This window comes from Acipenser ruthenus, chromosome 9 (genome assembly GCF_902713425.1).
Source record: "Acipenser ruthenus chromosome 9, fAciRut3.2 maternal haplotype, whole genome shotgun sequence".
NCBI lineage: Eukaryota > Metazoa > Chordata > Actinopteri > Acipenseriformes > Acipenseridae > Acipenser > Acipenser ruthenus.
In genome coordinates, this window is record NC_081197.1 from 34,736,342 (window position 1) to 34,760,047 (window position 23,706).

The 23,706-nt window shown below is 39.4% G+C and overlaps 1 protein-coding gene across 3 annotated transcripts in view; it reads left to right on the plus strand.

The window, feature by feature from the left end:
* LOC117405223 (interleukin-1 receptor accessory protein-like 1) overlaps positions 1-23,706 on the plus strand; it is a 512,848-nt gene that overhangs the window by 481,657 nt on the left and 7,485 nt on the right. For 2 of the 3 annotated variants that reach the window (XM_034008100.3, XM_059029879.1), the window contains 3 exons: positions 1,343-1,486; positions 17,056-17,226; positions 18,249-18,293. In XM_034008100.3, coding sequence (XP_033863991.1) covers positions 1,343-1,486; positions 17,056-17,226; positions 18,249-18,293 — 360 coding nt within the window. The remainder of the gene's footprint in view (positions 1-1,342; positions 1,487-17,055; positions 17,227-18,248; positions 18,294-23,706) is intronic. The other variant, XM_034008101.3, reaches the window with a different exon arrangement.

A 23,706-nucleotide genomic window follows, 5' to 3' on the forward strand; every position in this document is an offset into this window, starting at 1 on the left:
CATTTTATATAACTCAAATAATTAATCTCAAGGCTATGCACCTGTACTGTAGGCAAAAATCTGTAAAACTGTTTTATGATCTTGAAGTGTTACCGCACTGTACTGTAAATACGTATTGCGGTTAGTAATATCTCTTAAAAGTTCTTAGGGTGGTTCTGGTTTAAATTTCAGCTGTTTACTTAATAGTTAACTTGTTCTTAATGCAGCCAATCACGAACGCGAACCGCCTCTGTGATAGTTATAATCAAGAACAAAGAAAACAAGTTTGAAACTGCATGGTCCTTTTTTCTGAACTAGCTCTTAGCTACAGTAGATATGTTGGTTATGAAAGGTCCTGGGGCTCAGAACGCACGCCTGTTTGAACAATTATGTTGTTTATGATATGGTTCAGAAGAAAATATGTTATGCAAATATTTATATAAATACTGACTATCGCTTTTTTTTTTAATTTAGTCGTAGGCAATGATTTTTACCCAGTTTTCTCCCCAATTTAGAATCGCCAATTGAGTTATTATTATCCCGGTTCACCGCTGCAACCCCCCGGCGACTCGGGAAACAGAGGCTGAAACACGCGTACGCCGAAACGTTCCTGCCAATCTTTCATTTTTCACACTGTGGATCCACAGCGAAGCCATCAGACCTATAGTTTTCTCCCCAATTTAGAATCGCCAATTGAGTTATTATTATCCCGGTTCACCGCTGCAACCCCCCGGCGACTCGGGAAACAGAGGCTGAAACACGCGTACGCCGAAACGTTCCTGCCAATCTTTCATTTTTCACACTGTGGATCCACAGCGAAGCCATCAGACCTATAGTGCTGGAGGACAACACTGATCTGAATGGCTCCACTGCAGACCTGCAGGCGCCCTATCAGCCACGGGGGTCGTTGGTGCGCATTGAACCATGGATTGCCCTGCCGACCTAAGTCCTTCCTACCCAGGCGGCGCTTGGCCAATTGTGCGCCGCCACCTGGGAACCCCCGGTCACGGTCAGCAATGACGTAGCCTGAATTCGAACCTGCAAACTCCAGGCTATAGGGCGCATCCTGCACTCCACGCGGAGCGCCTTTACTGGATGCGCCACTCGAGAGCCCCCTGACTATCATTTTAATGGACCTTTAATCTTCACAGCCACACATGGGTTTCAGGCTGAGCAAGGTTGCAACTATTAACTTTCATGTTAAGTCCTGTCAGCCTGCAGGTTATCTGCATTATATGTGTTATTTTCAAGCTGAGCACCACTAGAATGAATGAGTATGCTTGTTTGCATGTTTTAAATTGAACGCTGTGTTGCTCATTTTCAGTCAGGGATGCATTATCTTTTTTTCCTCCTTTAATTTCAGAGCTGATGTACACAGTTGAACTTGCTGGTGGGCTTGGCGCCATCCTGCTGCTACTTGTCTGTTTAGTGATACTCTACAAGTGCTATAAGATTGAGCTCATGCTGTTTTATCGCAACCATTTTGGAGCTGATGAAGCTGATGGAGGTAAGGGTTTAATTATATTGTTCCTCTTGAAAACACTACAACCTTTCTGATGATACAGATTTGTATTATTATTGTTATTCAGGCTCACACAATCTTTTTAAAACTTTTCCCATATGCAAAGTGTTTGCAATAAACATTTTGCATGTGTCTGAAAGGCTGACTGGAATTAAACTCAAAAGATTCTTTAAATGCTGCTTGGAGGGGTTTGATACCTTGACACATGAAACTTGAGTTTATTTTACTTGCTTGCAAGATAACACACGATGACAAGCACTTGCACTAATGGCTTCAATTAATTTAGACTTGTTAGCTGTGTACGTTATGAATGTTCCTCAGACCAAGAAGTGAGAATTGATCTTCAGTAAATCAAAATGAATTGAACCCAAGATCACACAGGCATTTCCATTAATACTGTAGCTCTCATATGAAATACAGTTGTGAAAAGGCTATGTTTGTCACCTAAAAATAACTCTGACCTGTTCACAAGCGGACCAGATTAAGGAAAGTGCTGCGCAGTGAGTCTCAGACATTCATGTCCTGATTACCAGAGTTCTGGCCAATTTCAAGCTACAGTGGTTCATCGCAGAGGTCACATTTTCAAGCTACTTTCACCAAAATTTTTACCATTTTTATGAAATTAAAATCCTAAGCAGACAGTTAGTTAACTTACGCTGACCTAAATGTGTGTTTTAAAATGCATTTTGGCATGAACAGCTACATACATCTGGCAATTTTTAAATCATGTTAACATTTTTTGATAACATTTTGAAATCTTTTATATGAGAAATATTCAGAACAGTACTGGTTCTACAACCGCTGGTACACAATCTGAATGTTTTAGTGCTTATGTTCCTTTTTAAAAAAAGAAAGAAAAGATGCATTACTGTTGGGCTTGATCTGTGTTCATATAAAGTAAAACTTCTGTTGTCATGATCAGGATGGACAATGGGTAAATCTGAGGATTTGTTTTCAATTTACCATCTTAGCCAGTAAGTCCTGGCTAAAGCAGGTCCCAGTTGAAACTGACTAAATTATGCTTAGCTGATATGCAATTGTATTGCATTGCACATTTATATTGTATTGTGTAAATCTCAGAAAATGTTATATTTGTGGAAGGCTTCAGAAAGACAGTAAGGTTTTCAAAGGAAAGGTGCAACCATGTTTATTTATAGCCACAGACAAAAAGCGTAAATTTGGTTTGCAGTCCTGTTCCATTAAATCCCACAATCCCGGGAGTGGCCAGTCCTTAGCAGCCGATAGGCAGGGAAACAGTACTGCTTATTCTGATGGCAAAAACACACAGAAAGTTTAAAGGCTTTTCTTTTTTTGACCTGCATGCTGTCTCTCTCTCTGGTCCCAGGAACACTGTCCCGACCAGTGGAGAGGCTGCCCCTTTTGTACACCTTGGCTCCACCCTGTACCCGATTACCAGGGCTTGGAACCAGGTGTACCTCATTCCCCTCCACCAGCCTCCTAGCAGGCCGACTCATACAGAATGTTAACCCTGTAGTCGCCAGCGCCTGCTGGATGGGCAGCTCCCCCTGCTGGTGGGAGGTGACCTTTTCAGTGCAGGGAATCCATCTACCCTGTCACAATAGTGTTGTCAAATATTTAATTCAGATTCCATTTAAGAGAAATGTTCCATGCTTTGCATTAAGTGGTGCGACCAGGTAGCACTACACTATAAAGTTGCTATTACAGTAGGTATAGAACATTCTCTGTAGGAATGCATGTCTGAACTCAGCAACATACTGTGGGGTAGGTTTACTAAAGTGTTGCACCTGTCGCAAGCGTGTCAGAAGTCTTGAGTGAAATGTACTAAACATGCGCGATGTGTTAGCGACTTTTTAGGGAATGCTTTGCGGCAGCAGTTTTTCTTTGCAGTTCAGCCTCGGATGAATATCTAGTTTTGGGTGTTCCTGCATAAATTCGTAAAAAGGGGGTGGATCAGGGTTCTCAAATATTATAATGAGATGTACAAAAGCCGCAGACAATTTGCGACACTTACAATTGCATCAGTTTTTTAAGAACTTTTGAAAGCGTGTTTAAACAGTCACCATTCTTGCTGGCATTTCCCAGTCCGCCTTTTCTCGTGCATTGGCAGCTGTGCTCAGTGCATTTTTGAGGCGAACAGCAAAATGCCTATTTTTTCCTAAAACCAGGGAGCAATAGACTGCACATATGTGCTGCTAATCCCTCTAGCTCATGCTGAGCATCTGTATAGGAATAGGAAACACACCTATTCTATTAATGTGCAGGTGATTTGTAATTGTGCACAATTTAGCACTGCACCATTGACTAACTTAAATTAAAACAGATAGTATGCATTTAGCTTATAGGCTACTCATGATAATATGAATAAGTGGTATAATGCAAAATGTGTTGCTAGTCCCTTGAAATTTGTATTAACGTGAATTGACTGTCCTCCTGTAAGTATCATAACTTGTCTTAGTACACCTACCATTGTATGCAAAGAATATGTTCACATTAGGAAAACTAAAGAAACGACCGAAACCTGAGATGTATGTAAGTCCCATTGAAACCTTGTGGTCTACTTCAATAAGCATTTGAAGATTATACCTGCATAATATTCAGAGAATAAAATTACCATTAACATAGTATCTTTTTTTTAACTAAGCCCTGAAAGGTTTGTAAAATAGCTAACTCCACTCAATGGTTTGTGAAAGTATGTATTAGACATATCTGTGAAAGTCATTAGAAACTGTGCTGCAGAAGGGCAGGCACGAGAATGAGGCTTGAGAATAATAGTTTGCTTTAGGACTGATAAAAAAAGGCAATATTAAAGCCAACATCTGCGCCTCATGTTTAGGGATAACTTTTGTCTCCTTTAATTGTGCAACCTGCATGTGTTGTGTAAGATGGGAACAGATTTTCAGTTTGCTCCATGTTTAAGGGGGATGAGTTTCAATAAGCTGCAGAGCAATTACCAATCATCCCAGTAGGCTACTCTGTATGATCTACACAGCTATTTTCTCTTCTCTGTGTTTAGGGTATTACTTTTTAATGTGTCCAACTATTATAGCCACTGTGTCTTTTTGTTTTGAAGAGACCACTTACAAGCCTTAAAAACCAAATTTAATGGGCTTCTGAGTGGTGCATCCAGTAAAGGCGCTCCACGTGGAGTGCAGGATGCACCCTATAGCCTGGAGATCGCAGGCTCGAATCCAGGCTATGTCATTGCTGACCGTGACCGGGGGTTCCTAGGGGGTGGCGCACAATTGGCGAGTGCCGCCCAGGTAGGGAGGGCTTATGTCAGCAGGGGAATCCACGGTTCACCATGCACCAGCGACCCCTCTGGTCGATAGGGCACTTGCAGTTCTGCAGTGGAGCCATCAGATCTGTGTTGTCCTCCGGCACTGCATTTGTTATTTCTATTCTAAAGCTACAGTGGGGTTCAGTAGGTGGAGCAATGGCTACATCCTTTACCACTTAGCAGGTCTTAATAATAATAATAATAATAATAATAATAATAATAATAATAATAATAATAATAATAATAATAATATATATCTAATATCTTTATATAGTGCCTTTCATAATGGACCACCATCACAAAGCGCTTTACAGAGGTAGGTTGTGAACTGTGCATTATATGCAGAGTCACTAACAATAGGACATTGATTTAACATCTCATCCGTAGGAGGTTAAGTGACTTGCTCAGGGTCACACAGTGAGTCAGTCAGTAGCAGAGGTGGGATTTGAACCGGTGACCTTCTGGACTTTAACCACTAGTTAAACTTCTGTAAATTCAACTTTATCAGAAGGTTGGCCATGTTCAGTCTGTTTCCATTTACCAGAGGGGTCATTCCACATCAAATGGACAACATTTTTTGATTTTCCCCTCCTCACCGCCTCAGATTCATTTGATATCACAGATGGATGCAACTGAAAGTGTTTTGGGAAGAATCCCAAAATATTAGCTCACAACTCACATTATTTTTTTAAGTATTGGTCTATAATGGGAGGGTGCCCAAGACAGATATAAACGAGCACTGAAAAGGGGCCATGGTTGAGAGGTCAGAGCTTTCAAAGTATTCAAGATATCTTCTTGATAATGACAGCACACACATAACTGGTCTTCGGGTTTAATAATGTGTTAACATGTTATCTATTAAACAAAACACATTCCATTCAGATGTTTTTCTTTAAAATGAATACAGTACCGTTATTTGTGTCTAATGGGAGAAAGAAAGCATGTACCTCACTCCCATCTTTATACTGTAGCTCTGCTGTGCAAAGAAAGCTCAGACACCAGCAAAAATAATGAGCAGAGAAGCACTCTGCCAATGGCAACTGGGTGACAACAGCAAGTGAGTGTCACATATGAACCAATAAAGAACTGCACTAAGTAGGACAACTATTGAATATGCAGTATACTCAGAACGGAGGAGGGCCTTCCACGCTCTAAACTTTGTCAAGGTTACAAGAGATCATCCTCACTCCCTACCTGACATTCCCAACCTAGTGAGAAGAAAAGAGCATTAGTGCAAATTTACATTTTTATCGAGGGGAACAGTAGTTCCTCGAGTCAAGTCACAGTGAAGCGCGAGAACTGCCAGTGGCTATCTATAGTTTACGTGTTTTAAGGGTATTGGCGCAGCGAAAGTAAATCAGCCAAAAGCACCATTCCTCATTTAATTTGTAGTTCCCAACACTCTTACGTGAAATGTTGAAAAAATAAATAAATACCGGTACCTGTCATACAGTAAGAGAAATAAGTCGCAAAGGAAGGTAGCAAAGTCCACCTTCTTCTTCTTCCAACGTTTTCTTTTGCAGATTTTTGCAGACCCCAGGCACTCAAGATTCATTGATATTTTAGAAAGGACTAGTCGCACGCATCGCAGGAAAATAAATAAATAAATAAATTGAAGACCCCAGGCATCTTTATCCATGCATATGTATGTTACAGCACAATCGATTTTAATGACAATTAACTTAACATGTAAATATGCCAGGGAACGCACTTATTGTGATGTACATATTATCTATATTTAATGACTTATTTCTGTTTTAAAATGGAACATTTGCCTGCAAAAAAAAAAACTTTATATAAATAAAAAAAGACCTGGTATATGAACCTACAACCTTCAGTTTGCAAGCATCTTGTGTTAACTGTCAGTGCTACACGATTAGAACATAAGAACATAAGAAAGTTTGGTTGTTAGTAACTTAGTAGCTTATTGCTCCCAGAATCTCATCAAGCAGTTCTTTTTTTTTTTATTTATTCATTGCCAATTATTTTTATTATTTTCTCTCAATTTGGAATGGCCAATTATTTTTTAGGCTCAGCTCACCGGTACCACCCCTGCGCTGACTCGGGAGGGCGAAGACAAACACGCTGTCCTCCGAAGCATGTGCCGTCAGCTTTTTTTCACACTGCAGACTCACCATGCAGTCACCCAAGAGCTACAGCGCAGCTCTCGGGCAACTTACAGGCAAGACTACAGGGGTCACTGGTGCGTGGTGAGCCGAGGACACCCTGGCTGACCTAACCCTCCCTCCCCCTGGGCGGCGCTTGGCCAATTGAGCGACGCCCCCTGGAAGCTCCCGTCCTTGGTCGGCAAAGAAATAGTCTAGACTCGAACTCGCGACGTCCAGACTATAGGACAGATCCTGCACTCCGCGCGGAGCGCCTTTACTGGATGCGCCACTCGGGAGCCCCACATCAATCAGCTTCTTGATGGATCCCAGGGTGTCAGCTTTAACAACATTACTGGGGAGTTGGTTCTAGACCCTCACAATGCTCTATGTGAAAAAGTGCCTCCTATTTTCTTTTCTGAATGCCCCTTTATCTAATCTCCATTTGTGACCCCTTGTCCTTGTTTCTTTTTTCAGGTCGAGAAAGTCCCCTGGGTCGACATTGTCAGTACCTTTCAGAATTTTAAATGCTTGAATCAGATCACCGCATAGTCTTCTTTGTTCATGACTGAATAGATTCAATTATTTTAGCCTGTCTGCATACAACATGCCTTTTAAACCTGGGATAATTCTGGTTGTTGTTCTTTGCACTCTTTCTAGAGCAGCAATATCCTTTTTGTAGCGAGGTGACCAGTACTGAACACAATATTCTAGATGATGTCTTACTAATGCATTGTAAAGTTTCAACATTACTTCCCTTGATTTAAATTCAACACTTCTCACAATATATCCGAGCATCTTGTTGGCCTTTTTTTATAGCTTCCCCACATTGTCTAGATGAAGACATTTCTGAGTCAACATAAACTCCTAGATCTCTTTCATAGATTCCTTCTTCAAGGAATCTTGAGACAAGCAGTATTTTGAAAGATGAAGTCAGCCAGCTGAGAATTTTCCGGACATAGTTATACTTTTGAGATTTACTTTACTTTTGAGCCATAATCCGTCTTCATCAATTCTCATTCTGAGATTTTGAGCTGGAGCTCTGAAAATGTTTGGTTTCCTGTGAGTGTAACGCTCATTATGGTCCCTATTGGCACAAGGAGGTACGATTTCCTGTCTCAATAGGTTGATGAGAGTAACGCTATTTGTGGTTCCCGCTGGACAAAAAAGGAACATCATTTCTGAGAATTAGCTATGCTGAAAGATAGTCTATATATTTGGCAAAAGTAAAACATAAATACATTAATATAAATATTGAAATAAATGAATACATAAATGAATACATAGACATATATGTATTTATTTATTTATCTTGATATTTATTTATTTGTTTTTCACTATCATATAAATAATGACATTTAATACTGTATGAAACGAAAATAAATATTCAACAGTTCTTGTTCAATTGTATATTAGTGAAGATTTTTGTACACAAAGGTTGTCGTGCTTTCATATATTTTTTCTTTCAAATTTAAAAATATATTGTAATGACCCGGACGATTGCTTTGTTGCAAGACTTGTTGCCTGTTCAGTTTGTCTCGTCTGTCTATGTTACATGTATTGTAAGGGGAACGGGACGGGTCACTCTGTTAGTGAATGGGGAGAATGTGTGTTGTTGTTTACGGGGTTTGCAGAGCATTTGAGAATTCAACACTGTCTCCTTTTCTTTGACACATTAGTTGCTTAAGCAATTTCCACTATCTTATTTAGAAACATGTACTGTTTAGTACTGAGCTGTACATTCTACTTTGTCCCCAGCATTTGAATAATGCTGAAGACAACAAACATATTCACGTGATGTAAACAATCCAAGTTGCAGTCACGTGACCCCAGCAGACCCCAGCTGGCTACAACTGTCGATATTTTGAGTATTTTTCTTATACCTTCCATCACAGGAATTAGAAAGATATCATTTATGATGTGCCAGATACTTGGAATGTGTGACCCCTACTGTGCACCACCGGTGAGCGAGCACACTTTGACGTGATTTGAACAAGATTATTTTTTCTTTTTAAGAAAACGTACTTACCGGTACAAAATACAGTACTAATATGAATTATATGCAGTATTTCTATGCTGTTCGTATATAAACGTGTAACATTTAGTTAATGTATATAGCATATTTGGTATAAGAGTATGATAACTTTGTACGGGGATAAAAAAAAAAAAAAAAAGTGTTCTATTAAGCTCAGTAAATAGAATCTGTATATTTCCTGTAAAATCAGCTTCAGCGAGTGACAGCTAAACGGTTAAGATAAGCCAAGGAGAATTCTGTTCAGTTTTCACGTTGCCTAAAATTACAGGTAGATGGATGCTGTCTGCAATTATTGTACTTTTACATATGTCATAAATGATGTTTCCGTGATTTCATATTAGTTCGTTAAAATAATACATGTAGTATAATACATTCTGTTAACGGTAAAGGCATATACCCTGAGTACTACTTCCTAAATATGAACACGTTACAATATACTAAATTAAAAGATCAAGCTTATTCATACTTGCCAACATTTGGAAACTTCAGCAGGACGCTCATCATACACATGGGAGGGGGTCAAAGGCAAAAAACACTCTATCATATAATAATAGACGTATCCCCTCAACTCAACACCACATGACCAGCATGACAGTAAACATAGACACAATGATGCGTTATTACCTTTGTATACCAGTAAGTTAGTGATCAGCAGATGTGTCAGCCGCACGAAGAGCACAGTGTGTGGTTTTCACTAACTCTACTGTGCAGAATAAATGATTTTTTTTCTATGTCTAAATATCGGGACTTTCTTCCTGTGCATCTGGACACAGGACATTTGCTAGGAACTCGGGACTGCCCCAACCATATAGGGACTGTTGGCATGTATGCTTATTATGATAGTTTGCAAAATTAGATGAAAACGTTCAATACAACCGGGATAATACATAATCATTATTTACAAAATCTTGTTCACCTCGTTACTTACTGCTATACTAACTTGCAAACTTACATACTACTTTGTGGTGTGAAAGCTACCGTGCCTGCACTGCAAATTGCATTAGAAGCATGTCTTGGGTTTATATGGCAAACTGGACGAGTAGGAGAGAGCACAGTTGGGGGTGCAGCGCCAGGAGAAGCTGTGTCGCTCAGAGAGGGAGTGGGATGAGGTCATCCAGGTGACTGTCAAGTCGCTGCTGGAGAGAGTGCAGCTGCTGGCAGAGAGTCCTGCGCCGCCAGAGGGAGAGTACCCCGTGCCGCCAAGGAGGGAATGTCCTATCTTGCCAGCGCCAGAGCCCCAGAGTGAAAGCCCAGTATCGCCAGAGTGCCCAGCGCTACCATCTGAGAAAGAGAATCCCGCTCCACAACTGCCGTCTGAGAGACAGTGTCCTGCACCGCCCGGCACAGAGTGTCCTGCACCGGAAAGTGCCCCACACTGGCAGTGAGAGCACGTTGTGCTGCCACCAGTGAGAGACTGCACAGCGACATCAGCAAAAGAGTACCTCCTGTCACTCGGAAGACACTGTCCTACGCTACCAGAGAGAGGGTACCTCGTGCCGTCAGAGCCCCAGAGAGAGAGCCCCATGCCACCAGAGGCCCAGAGAGGGCGCTCACCATCACCAGAGGCCCAAAGAGAGAGCCCAGCACCGCCAGAGCCCCAGAGAGAGAGTCCCATGCCGCCAGAGCCCCTCGCTGCCAGAGCCCCAGAGAGGGAGCCCAGCATCGCCAGGGTCACAGAGAGAGAGCCCAGCATTGCCGCCCTAGACATAGTGCCCCACGCCATAGCTGCATCACCCAGCCCTCTCCAAGCCAGGTTCCGAGGTTGCTGTTAGGGCTGTGCTAGCTAGCCTCTGCCCCGTGGTATGGAGGGGGGCAGCGGTCCCAGGAAGCCCGGACCCAGGAGGGACTGCCGTCCAGGATTGGCACGGGAGTCTAGAATTGGTGGCTGCCCTGGAGCCCCGTGATGCAGCCCAAATCCCTTAAGTGGTCGTCACGTTGCGTTGCTGTCCTCCGCCCTGGCAACCACACAGGCTGCCACACAGGGACCAGGTCAGTGCATCCCGAAGCGGGGGCCAGTGTAGCGGCAGGTCAATTTGGGACTGCTGGGGGTGGGGTGCAGGAATGTTAGTGTCAGTGTGCTGTTGTCAGTAGAAGCGCATTTTGTGTCTAGGCAGTGTTGGCGCGCTGCCTGGGGTGTCGTGTACAGTGCAGCTGTATGTAGATGGGGTCTGTGTTTGCTGCACTGTGATTTGTGCTAGTCATACTTTCACTCCAACTACATACACACTCCAACTATGCCACACAGATTCACATCTTAACCCTTTCAACAGACTAGGCTACTATTTAAATTTATCCTAACCAAACTGCAATACATTGCCTCAATATAGGTTGAACAATTTTGCTATTCCCGTAATGTGTGTGTGTTATAAAGTAAAAAAAAAAAGTGATATCTGAAACAAAAACACATTGGAAATGTGAAAAAAACGGCAAGTTACCAAAAGTGCCCATTATCCAAAGTTGCTGATTCTTCAGAGTTTGCTCAGCTGCAGACTTTGACATGTTCTGTATGAAATCTCTTTGACATGCTGTTTGTATATCACATCTGAAACAAAAACACATTGGAAATGTGAAAAAAATGCCAAGTTACAAAAAGTGCCCAGCCATTTATAAGTAGAGAAACCATTGGGGCAACCTTGCCCAGCACAAAGCAAACAGGCACAACTGTAAAACCGATGGGGACCAAGGTTGCCCCAATTGTTTCTACTAACTTGGCTTGTGTTTTTCATGCATTTGATCTGCTTTTATTGTGCCTGAAAAACACAAGCCAAGTTAGTAGAAACAATTGGGGCAACCTTGGCCCCCATCAGTTTTACAGTTGTGCCTGTTTGCTTTGTGCTGGGCAAGGTTGCCCCAATGGTTTCTTGAAACTTGGCTTGTGTTTTTGATATCTCTACTTATAAATGGCTGGGCACTTTTTGTAACTTGGCATTTTTTCACATTTCCAATGTGTTTTTGTTTCAGATGTGATATACAAACAGCATGTCAAAGAGATTTCATACAGAACATGTCAAAGTCTGCAGCTGAGCAAACTCTGAAGAATCAGCACCTTTGGATAATGGCTGCACTGCTGTCTCCACAAGGTCTGGGAACTTTTCCAATGAGAAACATCCTCAGCACCTAGATCTTGATATTGTAAATGTCTGTCAAATGCAACATTGAAGTACTCCTGCTGTGCAGTTTTCCAGACCTGAGATGTGGCTTCTTTTGATTTTGTTTAAGTCCAATACAATACTGCAAGGGTCCTATTCAATTCTAGTTACATAATTGATTTTTAAGGAGTTCAATACATGCAAAATGCAATTTCAGCAAATTGTCTCACTAAAAACAAACTGTGCACCAAGAATATAAATTACTGTTTGGGCTACATATGGTACTGTATATTCATGTTGGTCTGTCATTCAATAATAATAATAATAATAATAATAATAATAATAATAATAATAATTTATTTCTTAGCAGACGCCCTTATCCAGGGCGACTTACAAGATATCACATTATTTTTACATACAATTACCCATTTATACAGTTGGATTTTTACTGGAGCAATCTAGGTAAAGTACCTTGCTCAGGGGTACAGCAGCAGTGTCCCCACCGGGGGATTGAAGCCATGACCCTCCGGTCAAGAGTCCAGAGCCCTAACCACTACTCCACACTGCTGCCCTGTCATTCAGTCTATTGATCAAGTGAGTGTTCACTCTCTTTATTTATATATCCTGTCTAAACCCCACAGAGCTACTTTCCAATTTAAAATGTATAGCAAATAGGCCGAACGTAACAAGCTTCTAACATATTTCTATTGAGACTCACCCTTAGTGAAACATGAAAAGATATGTAGTGTTTCCAATGAAAATGAATGCAGAGTGTAAATCATGACTACAAATCCACATTGCCACACCAGGAACCCCCCATACATGTTTTCTGTATGTTTGCTAATAGGGAAACCTAGAAAGATGTTTCAGTAAGAAGTCTTTATCAGTGTCTTCTGGTGTAATTGCATTGGTAAAATGTTTGTCAAATAATTGTATATCTTATGATTGAGTATTATGGATGAACTAGAAGAAAAATATCTAGTATAGTATGGAAAATAATTCCATGCATAATTGACAAAATGGTTATTTCAAGCTATATTTTATGAGCAATTAGAGGGTAGCTCTGGGATTTATTTTACACACGAAATTCCTTTGTGAGACTTCCTTTATTGAAACAGAGACTGAAATTCTAAAATAGATTATTCCACCTCCCAAGTTCAACCCCTCACCTTTATTTATTTCTGTTATCTAACAACTAGATGATTCATTTAGATGGCTGCACGAAGAAAATGTATTTATTTTTGGTTTGCTTCGTAACCAAATCAACATGGATTATAAATAGAAAAAACCTTCAAAGAGAATCTCAACCACCTGCCTGTGAGATAACTAAGCCCAAGCAAAATTCAGCAGTTTATACTCTCTTCCCAGTCTCTAGAAAACCTCCATCACAGGACTTCAAACTGTACCATCTCAGTATAACCATCAATGCACTGCCAACATCAATGGCTACTGTAGCAGGGTCAATCCCAGACTTCAGTGACCATGAAGCAATCATGCTAAATACCTAGCATGACCTGACAATAGTTGTAGCGCTATCTTTCCTGAAAATAATCAACTTGACCCTGTCCTTTTTATTGTGATATGGGTTTACAACAAAATTCTAAGTTCCGCAATAGTGGGTATCATTTTATGGTAATTATGGGGTAATGCTAATACTTAGGTTGTCAATCATAAAAACAACAGTGCTATAATGAAACGTGCATCGTATTAAAAGGGGTGTTTGACAACAGAATGGTATTATAGAAACTATCTCATTTTACTTACCTAGTAAACGTGACCATACAGGGTAACTGTAATTAATATGGGTTATGCAATGCAATCATCAATAGCTTTATTGTAAACCTGGGTCCATTTTTTTACAGCTGTAAGTTAAAACAATCTATGTTTGGTAAAAGATATATGATTCTTAAGTCGCAATCAATACAATTTTCAAAGAGAGGTTATAACTACTATAATTCTAGTAAGGAAATACGTTTGTATTAAACAGCGGGATTCAATGCTTATATATATATACACTATATACTGCATTTTATTGGCTTTGCATTATTTGTTCTGACGTTGTGTAATAAGCATTTATTAGCATAATACTTGCAACAGGATTACAGGAGATAAGGAAGTGTATTTCATCGCAGTAAGATGATTCTTCAACTTGTCCCTTGAATTTGACGCATTTTGACCCATGGAATTATGTCAATCATACCAAACTAGCACTGGCTAGGTGAACCACCTCTAGATAATGAAAAAAAGAATATACAATGTCTATGTGTTACATTTCGGATTATCGTCCACAACAGCTTCCATCTGACATATGTCTTCACTCTCCTGCTACTCTATTGAGGATGACATCCCTTTATCAAGCTTACTGGACTCGACATCTAGCTAAACCCAACGCTGTCACCAGTGATGCCTTTACGAATATTTTGCTCTGAGCAATTCTCTGCCTAAAAAAAAAAAACTTCTAATAATCTCTACAAACCTTTGGGACCATATATATAGAATTGAAATGTTCAAATCCCCCTTGACTTTTTTGAACTGTCCATGCCCCTTACTAATGACAGAGCCTCTTCTTCATCTCATACAACAACACCCCTTCCTTCAGGTAAAGGATGCTTAAGAATTTTACATTCGTCAAAATCAGGGGTGCCCAATCCTGGTCCTGGAGGGCCGATGTCCCTCCTGGCTTTTATTGCAACTGTGCCCTAAATTACTTAATTGGACCAATCAAGCCCTTATTAGAAGCTTAATTGGTCCAATTAATCAATTTAGTGTACAGTTTGAACAAAAACCAGGAGGGCATCGGCCCTCCAAGACCAGGATTGGGCACCCCTGGTCAAAATGATAACAAATCTACTGGTGCTGCACAGTCTTCTGTGTTTTCTAATTAGTTTCATTCCCAGAAGCTGGGTTCCCTGCTATTCTTTTTCTTCCTGTGGAACCTCAGGAAGAATATAATTCTCTTAATGGCAGGGGCCCAAGTTTTGTGTGTGTGTGTGTGTGTGTGTGTGTGTGTGTGTGTGTGTGTGTGTTATTGGGGTGTGTGGAAGGGGTAGAGAAGTACCCACTGTCCTGTTTTGCTCGCTCGGGTGGGTGACTTTCAACATTCTCTTCAAAAGAATGAGGCGACACATCTATGTGCAGGAGACGCAAGGCGCGAGTATGCAGGAAGTACTGCAGAGTTATTTCAGAATACCTGCATTATACATTTTTATTGAACTTGTAACGATTGTCAGTATCCACACACGGATTGTGGGTACAAGCACATAGCACATTTATTTTAGTAGTCAGAAGCTTCAGACCATAAATACCCTAGTTCCACAGTTCCAGTCTACAACATACATGTCACAGAGTCAGGTAGTTGTATTATTTAACCCATCAGTTCAAGGCACATCTACCCAGCTCTCCACCCTCCTCACAGCTGAGAGATATCCCACAGAGTACCCCAAGGAGGTGGTGCAAATGAACTATAGACATTATTTCAAGATACAGTAACCAAATAGTAAAGGATCAGTACAAAATGGTGTTATGTTATTAAACTGTAATACAGTACTGCAGTGTAAGCAAATGTCACTTTATCAAAAGACTTTAAAAATCATTGATCACCCGTAACAGCTCAAGTCAATAAACACCTGCACTGGTTAACCGTTAAAAATGTAATTGATTGCCTTCATTGTTCTATAATGATCTGGTCCCGGACACAAGTCATATGAGACTGTTTAAAAATGCATTCATTAATAATAGCCTCCTAATAGCATCAATAACATGAACTCTAAATGCTACTTTTAAGGCTTTTTAATGTATGTTCTATAATTATTGTATTCTATTTTTAGGAAAATGTACAGTGCTTTGAGGTTCCTGTACAAATTACCCTAAATTATTGTTGGTTCTGATTGTATTTGTTATCGCTGCATTCCAATGGCAGTTGTGCTTTTAGGGAAAGTTTAGCAATTCACATTGAATTTAATCAAATCATTGTCCTTACAGCATCTGAAATGTATAGTATTTTGCTGAATGAATGATCCATGGTAAATTTTGCAGTGTACTGTTTGTTGCATTTTACAGGGATCAAAATAAAGACTCCCATTACATAGCAGTTTGAACAATTCCTGGTTTTAGACACACCCGAGCTTGCTACCTATACACTGTGACCAATCAAGCACATATTAAAACCTGGAATTGGTGCAATTGCAATGCAATAGGAATCTTATTTCCATCCCTGCTTTACAAATGTCCAGACCCAGTAGTAAATGGGTATCGTGCCTGTAAAATATGTGATATTAGCAAACTGTAAGAAATGATAACTTGCTTTAACACATGAGCGCACATCACCTGTTTGAGCACCAGTGTGGAATAGATTCTATTTAAAACCAATTGGTATTCCCTAAACGCTATAATGGAGCTTCTCAGAGAGTAAAGACGAGGTTAACATTTCATTACTCATGCCATTGATTTTTTTCCCCCTACTTTTTTCACAACAAAACTACATTATAACTACATTACTTCCACTGCAGTTAACATTCTTGTCCTCTTGCTGAAAATGAAAGAACACTTCTTGTATTTAGTCCCCCAAGCGGGCATGCTTAGAGTCAAAGCTTAGGGGGAGGGGACGCTACAGGGAGACTTTCTGTTTGAATGGAAAACTTTATTTTTGCATGCATGTTTAAACTTATGATTTTATGATGTAATTTATAGTTCATGGTGCTTTTTATCCAAACAACAGACATGGCTAGATTCTCACACCTATTAACTATAGTTCCATTTTTTTATGACTGGAAAAAAACACAAATTAAACATCTAAGACTAATAAGAAACTATACTTCATACTTAATACTTCATTCAAGGCCCTGAATTAAAAGTCTTGGTTGTTTATTTCTGGTTTCATAACTCTGTTGGGTGTGTTTCTAATTTCAAAAATTGTTAAAATGACGAATTGGAGTAAATAGCTTTGAGAATTTAGGCCATAGTATATTATTTTTAACTTGTCAGTGTGTTAACCTAGTTATTCCTTTCATGTTTTAGTTTGTTCATAAAAATATGAAAATGCATTTTTGTTTATGTCTCCATCTTAGAAAACAAAGATTATGATGCGTACTTGTCTTACACCAAAGTGGATCCTGACCAGTGGGGTCAGGAGACCAGAGAAGAGGAACGATTCGCACTCGAGATCCTCCCTGACGTGCTGGAGAAGCACTGTGGGTATAAGCTCTTCATACCCGACAGGGATTTAATTCCAACAGGAAGTAAGTACATCTGTTATGTGTGTGTGTGGGTGTGTGTGTGTGTGATTTAAAGACAATATTTACTCAGGATAGCCTCAATGAGATTTGCAATCTTATACCCACTGAGGTCTTGACCATAACTTGCTTCACAGATCAGTGGACCTACATTGGGACGAAGAGAATATTTCACATATTAGGCCATACTGTTGTGACTGGTAAAAGATGTGCAAATATGTGCATGTCATATATAAATATAATATAATAAATAATATTTATCCCTGCCGCACCAGTAAGTAAGCTCCTTCACCTGTTGTCAATAGAATAAATACCGTGCACAACTTCAAACTTGTTGCCACCCTCAATTTGTATGCAAATTAGAATATTTCCGACCAGTATTTTTGCTTCTAATTAAATAGTAAATAGGGTGTGACACTTTGAGAAATACCATGCACAGTCATCTCAATTTTCCTCCCGCAATTCTGGCCAAATTACTGCCGCTTAGTGAATGAGGCCCCCTTAAAGATTCTGTATATACTACTTTCTAACAAGAAGTATGTTGTTCACATATGTTCTGTCAACTTTACAACACAAGTCAAGACCTGAAACTAACTATCATTGTCTGTCTCAAAGGGAAACAAACATGTTCCTGACAGTAAATGTTAATTTGCACTTTGGGTTTAAATGTGCTTGTTTGCCTATATATTGGTGTTATATATTGATACTGTGTTAGTTATTCCCATTAGGTTATAAATTGTGCAGAATTGTACAGACATATTGGGTAGCAGTCAAAATGAAAAGCTACTGCACTTTAACCACAGTTAAAATGCATTAAGTTGGGACAAATGTAGTCTTAGCAGAGTGCTATCTTGTAACATGCAGTTGAAATTCAGTGTAAGTGCTTTGTAGCATTATTTATTTACTAGGCCTGTATGTTTGAAAGAAACCATGTTTACCTCCATTTTCTGAGTCCCCTCACCCCTCTTTACCCTGATGCATTTCTACAGTTCTGATCAGAGTGTGAATATTAAAATATTTATGTTTAGGTATCACCAATGATCATTACCAGGATGATACAAGACTGCTCAGAGGTATTTTATCCCAAGCTCTTCTGACTGCCTGTGTGATTTTCACTTGTATCAGCAGCTGTACTGTAAAGGGCTTCCCCAGAAACAAATCATTTAGGATTTTGGTTCCCCTGACAACAATAAATGGGAATCAGAATCCTGAATTACTTGTCTGAAAGCATGATAAGGGCTAATGAAATGAAGCAAAGATAATTCTTTAGTTGCATATTATTACATATCAGTGTTTGTTTTCGTCATATTATTCAACACTAAATTGATCAGTTTTACTGGTCAGAATATGTACAAATGAAAGGGCCACAGTTAACTGTAGTAGCTTGCATAAAAAAAATTAAATTGACAAGCAGTAATAAGGAAAACAAATAAATAAGAGTGGTTTCTAGAATGGAGAAACCCACACAACTGTATGACAGTAATGCTAGGAATCGTACCATTTTAACAGCTTTGACAATATGGGATACTCAAGTCCAATGCCATGTTTCCATGTACCCCTGGTACCATTTTACCCCATTAGTAGACTAACAGAGGATCAGTGATGACAAGAGCACCGCAGTCCAGCCAGTGATATCTGGAATGTTGGTTGTCAAAGCTTCTATCAAATGAGGGAAAACCCTTGGAAATTAAGCTCCTCCCATAAGGCTCTAGGCAGTAATGCCATAAAGGGTCTTGCCTTTGGTGACATTAAATGATTGGCTGTTGGTGGACGCAAACTCCTTGTAACACTTTGAGACTCGATTGGCCCCCACTTTAAACTGCAGAAAAAAAACAGTTACTCCAACTCAGTCTAATGGAAGAAGTTCCTAATTAGCATGTGTTTGACCTTGAACTGCATGGGGGGGAAAAACATTCAGGCAGTGAATTCTTTATACAACCAGGTAATATTGATGGTAGATAGAGGCATTTATAAATGTATACAGTTACAGTATACAAAAACAAGATACATATTGGCATTCTTTTGACTTTATGGAACAACCAGTTGGAGACTAGATTGTAGGCTGCAGATAGAACTGGCAGCAGCTCCATTTAGATACTGGAACAAGACCAGTTTTGAGTTCTATAGGCTGTTACAGATGGAAACATGGCATAACAGGAACCCCATAAGAAAGCAGCTTGTGTTTTTATAAACCCTTTCTAAGGAAGTTCTTAATATTTTTTTTAATGGCCATTAGAAATAATACAGTAGCTGTTGTGTACAAGATCTATTGATGTTAATGTTGCCATATATGGCAATTTATTGTTTAAAGCTCTCCTTTTTTGGCAATTGAAACATCATCTTATGGTGTGGAACTGGTCAAGGAAAAGATGATTATAATCATATTTTGAAGGTTTAAAATAAAAATGTTATATATATAAATATATATACAGACGTGCTCAGATTTGTTGGTACCCTTACAGCTCACTGAAATAATGCTTCATTCCTCCTGAAAAGTGATGAAATTAAAAGCTATTTTATCATGTATACTTGTATGCCTTTGGTATGTCATAGAATAAAGCAAAGAAGCTGTGAAAAGAGATGAATTATTGCTTATTCTACAAAGATATTCTAAAATGGCCTGGACACATTTGTTGGTACCCCTTAGAAAAGATAATAAATAATTGGATTATAGTGATATTTCAAACTAATTAGTTTCTTTAATTAGTATCACACATGTCTCCAATCTTGTAATCAGTCATTCAGCCTATTTAAATGGAGAAAAGTAGTCACTGTGGTGTTTGGTATCATTGTGTGCACCACACTGAACATGGACCAGAGAAAGCAAAGGAGAGAGTTGTCTGAGGAGATCAGAAAGAAAATAATAGACAAGCATGGTAAAGGTAAAGGCTACAAGACCATCTCCAAGCAGCTTGATGTTCCTGTGACAACACTTGCAAATATTATTAAGAAGTTTAAGGTCCATGGAACTGTAAGCAACCTCCCTGGGCGCGGCCGCAAGAGGAAAATTGACCCCAGATTGAAAAGAAGGATAGTGCGAATGGTAGAAAAAGAACCAAGGATAACTGCCAAAGAGATACAAGCTGAAATCCAAGGTGAAGGTACGTCAGTTTCTGATCGCACCATCCGTTGCTTTTTGAGCGAAAGTGGGCTCCATGGAAGAAGACCCAGGAGGACTCCACTTTTGAAAGAAAAACATAAAAAAGCCAGACTGGAATTTGCTAAAATGCATATTGACAAGCCACAATCCTTCTGGGAGAATGTCCTTTGGACAGATGAGTCAAAACTGGAGCTTTTTGGCAAGTCACATCAGCTCTATGTTCACAGACGAAAAAATGAAGCTTTCAAAGAAAAGAACACCATACCTACAGTGAAACATGGAGGAGGCTCGGTTATGTTTTGGGGCTGCTTTGCTGCGCCTGGCACAGGGTGCCTTGAATCTGTGCAGGGCACAATGAAATCTCAAGACTATCAAGGCATTCTGGAGAGAAACGTACTGCCCAGTGTCAGAAAGCTCTGTCTCAGTCGCAGGTCATGGGTCCTCCAACAGGATAATGACCCAAAACACACAGCTAAAAGCACCCAAGAATGGATAAGAACAAAACATTGGACTATTCTGAAGTGGCCTTCTATGAGTCCTGATCTGAATCCTATCGAACATCTATGGAAAGAGCTGAAACTTGCAGTCTGGAGAAGGCACCCAACAAACCTGAGACAGGTGGAGCAGTTTGCTCAGGAAGAGTGGGCCAAACTACCTGCTAACAGGTGCAGAAGTCTCATTGAGAGCTACAGAAAACGTTTGATTGCAGTGATTGCCTCTAAAGGTTGTGCAACAAAATATTAGGTTAGCGGTCCCATCATTTTTGTCCATACCATTTTCATTTGTTTTCTTATTTACAATATTATGTTGAATAAAAAATCAAAAGCAAAGTCTGATTTCTATTAAATATGGAATAAACAATGGTGGATGCCAATTACTTTTGCCAGTTTCAAGTTATTTCAGAGAAAATTGTGCATTCTTCGTTTTTTGTGGAGGGGTAACAACAAATTTGAGCACGTCTGTATATGTGTGTGTGTGTCCAGACAGTTCAGCATATTTATTTCCTCCGGAGCTGAACAGAACTCTCTATATGAAATATTAAATTAATCTTTTTACACTAATGAGTGGCTCATTACACTAATGAATGGCTCCCCATGCTGCAAGTCACTTTTGCTAACTTTCTGATGACTTTTGATAACTAGCACACAAAGTCGGCGTCTGTAAGCTCTGGGCTGCAAAAACTACTGTATAAACAGCTATTATTTCTTGAGGGAGTATCTGAATCAGTTTAAAGGTGGAAAATAATACACTTACTTGGTAATAAAGTAAAGAAATAAAATCCATAATCAATATGTCATTGGTATTTTTATCCAAAGTTAGGCAAGTTTTTTTTTTTTTTTGCATAGGATCTGTATTTGAATGTTTTGTTTTTATTTTTATAATAAACTCATTACTTAGAAATTCACCGGGACTAGTTTGATAACTCATGGTTGCTGTCAGACTTGATTATACTATGTTCAGGAGCTTATTGTCTTAGCTATTGACAGGGACCTGACAAAACTGACATCTCAAAATCTACAAAGCCCAGTCCCTGAACAAACCTATTAAACCTATTAGTACCTGAAATGAGTATTGCAAAAGCATACAAACATATACAGTCACCTCCAAAATTATTGGCACCCCTGATAAAAATGAGCAAAAAAGGCTGTATAAAATAAACAACACTGGTAATGAGCTATATTTTATGCTCAAATATATGGGAAAACCATATTCTTTTATTCTAATACAATTGCTCATAGAAAAAGTTTTTTATTAATAAGTAATACATTTTTTTCTCAAAAAGGTAGGTGTCAGAATTATTGGCACCCGTAAAGATTCTTATGAATAAAATCAAACAAAATTAAATCTGCATTAACATTCTACTTCTTTAAGTTCATCTCAGTCTTAAGGAACTGTATTGTGGCCTTCCATGGCTTCCTGGTAACACGCATATGAAATCCATTTGTCTTCCATCACCATGGAGAAAGGCAAAGAACTCACAAATGAAAAGAGGCAAATGATTGTTGACCTTCATAAATCGGCAATGGGTACAAAACAATAGCTAAAAAACTAAATATACCACTTACCACTATTAGGGAAATAATTAAGTTCAAAACCACTGGAACAGTGGTAAACTTGCCTGGTAGAGGACGCAAGTGTATCTTGCCCCCATGCACAGTGAGGCAGATGGTTCGGGAGGCAAAGAGAAATCCAAGGGCCACAGTTGGAGAATTACAGAACTTGGTTGCACTTGGGGTCAGCAAGTCTCCAAATCTACAATTAGACACCACATCCATGCCAATAGGCTATTTGGAAGGGTTGCCAGAAAAAAGCCTTTATTGAGAGCAACCAACAAACGTAAGCGCCTGGAGTTTGCTAAACGGCATTGGCACTTCCATTGGAACCGGGTGCTATGGTCAGATGAGACGAAAATAGAGCTCTTTGGCCACTCACACCAGCGGTGGGTTTGGTATCGAAAGGGATGTGTGTGCAGAAAAGAACCTCATACCTACTGTAAAATATGGTCGTGGATCTTTGATGTTATGGGGCTGTTTTGCTTCCACTGGTCCTGGGGCCCTTGTTAAGGTCAACGGCATCATGAACTCTGCGAGGTACCAGGACATTTTAGCCAAAACCTGGTTGCCTCTGCCAGGAGGCTGAAACATGGCCACAAGTGGATCTTCCAACAAGACAATGACCCCAAGCACACATCAAAATCCACAAAGAAATGGTTAATTGACCACAAAATCAACATTTTGCAATGGCCATCTCAGTCTCCAGACTTGAACCGCATTGAAGAGGGCAGTCCATAAGCACAGACCGAAGGATATCAAGGATTTTGAAATATTCTGTATGCAGGGATGGTCTAAGATCCCTCCCAATGTGTTCTCCAATCTCATTAAACATTATAGTAAAAGACTCAGTGCCATTATCCTTGCAAGGGGAGGGTGCACAAAGTACTGAAAACAAGGGTGCCAATAATTGTGACACTTCATTTTTTTTGGAAATAAATTTATAATTTGAGAAATGTGTAATTTTGGTTGATTCCATTGAATCATTAATAAAGTCAAATATATTCCACATGTTGGAAAATTACAATATAGCTCAGTACTGGTATTATTTATTTTATACAGTCTTTTTTTGCTCATCTTTATCAAGGGTGCCAATTATATATATATATATATATATATATATATATATATGCATACTGTATAATCAAACTCAACATTATTTTAAAACCAAACTATAATGATAAACTGCACAAGGAAGTACATGTAAATAATGAGTTTATCATATTAAAAACCCTTCCAGTGAGCATGCCCATGCTCTAACTTAAGAGGTTAGAACAAAAAGTTTGTCCAACTATTTCAAAAAGGAAATGCTCAAACAAGTAATCACCAGCAATC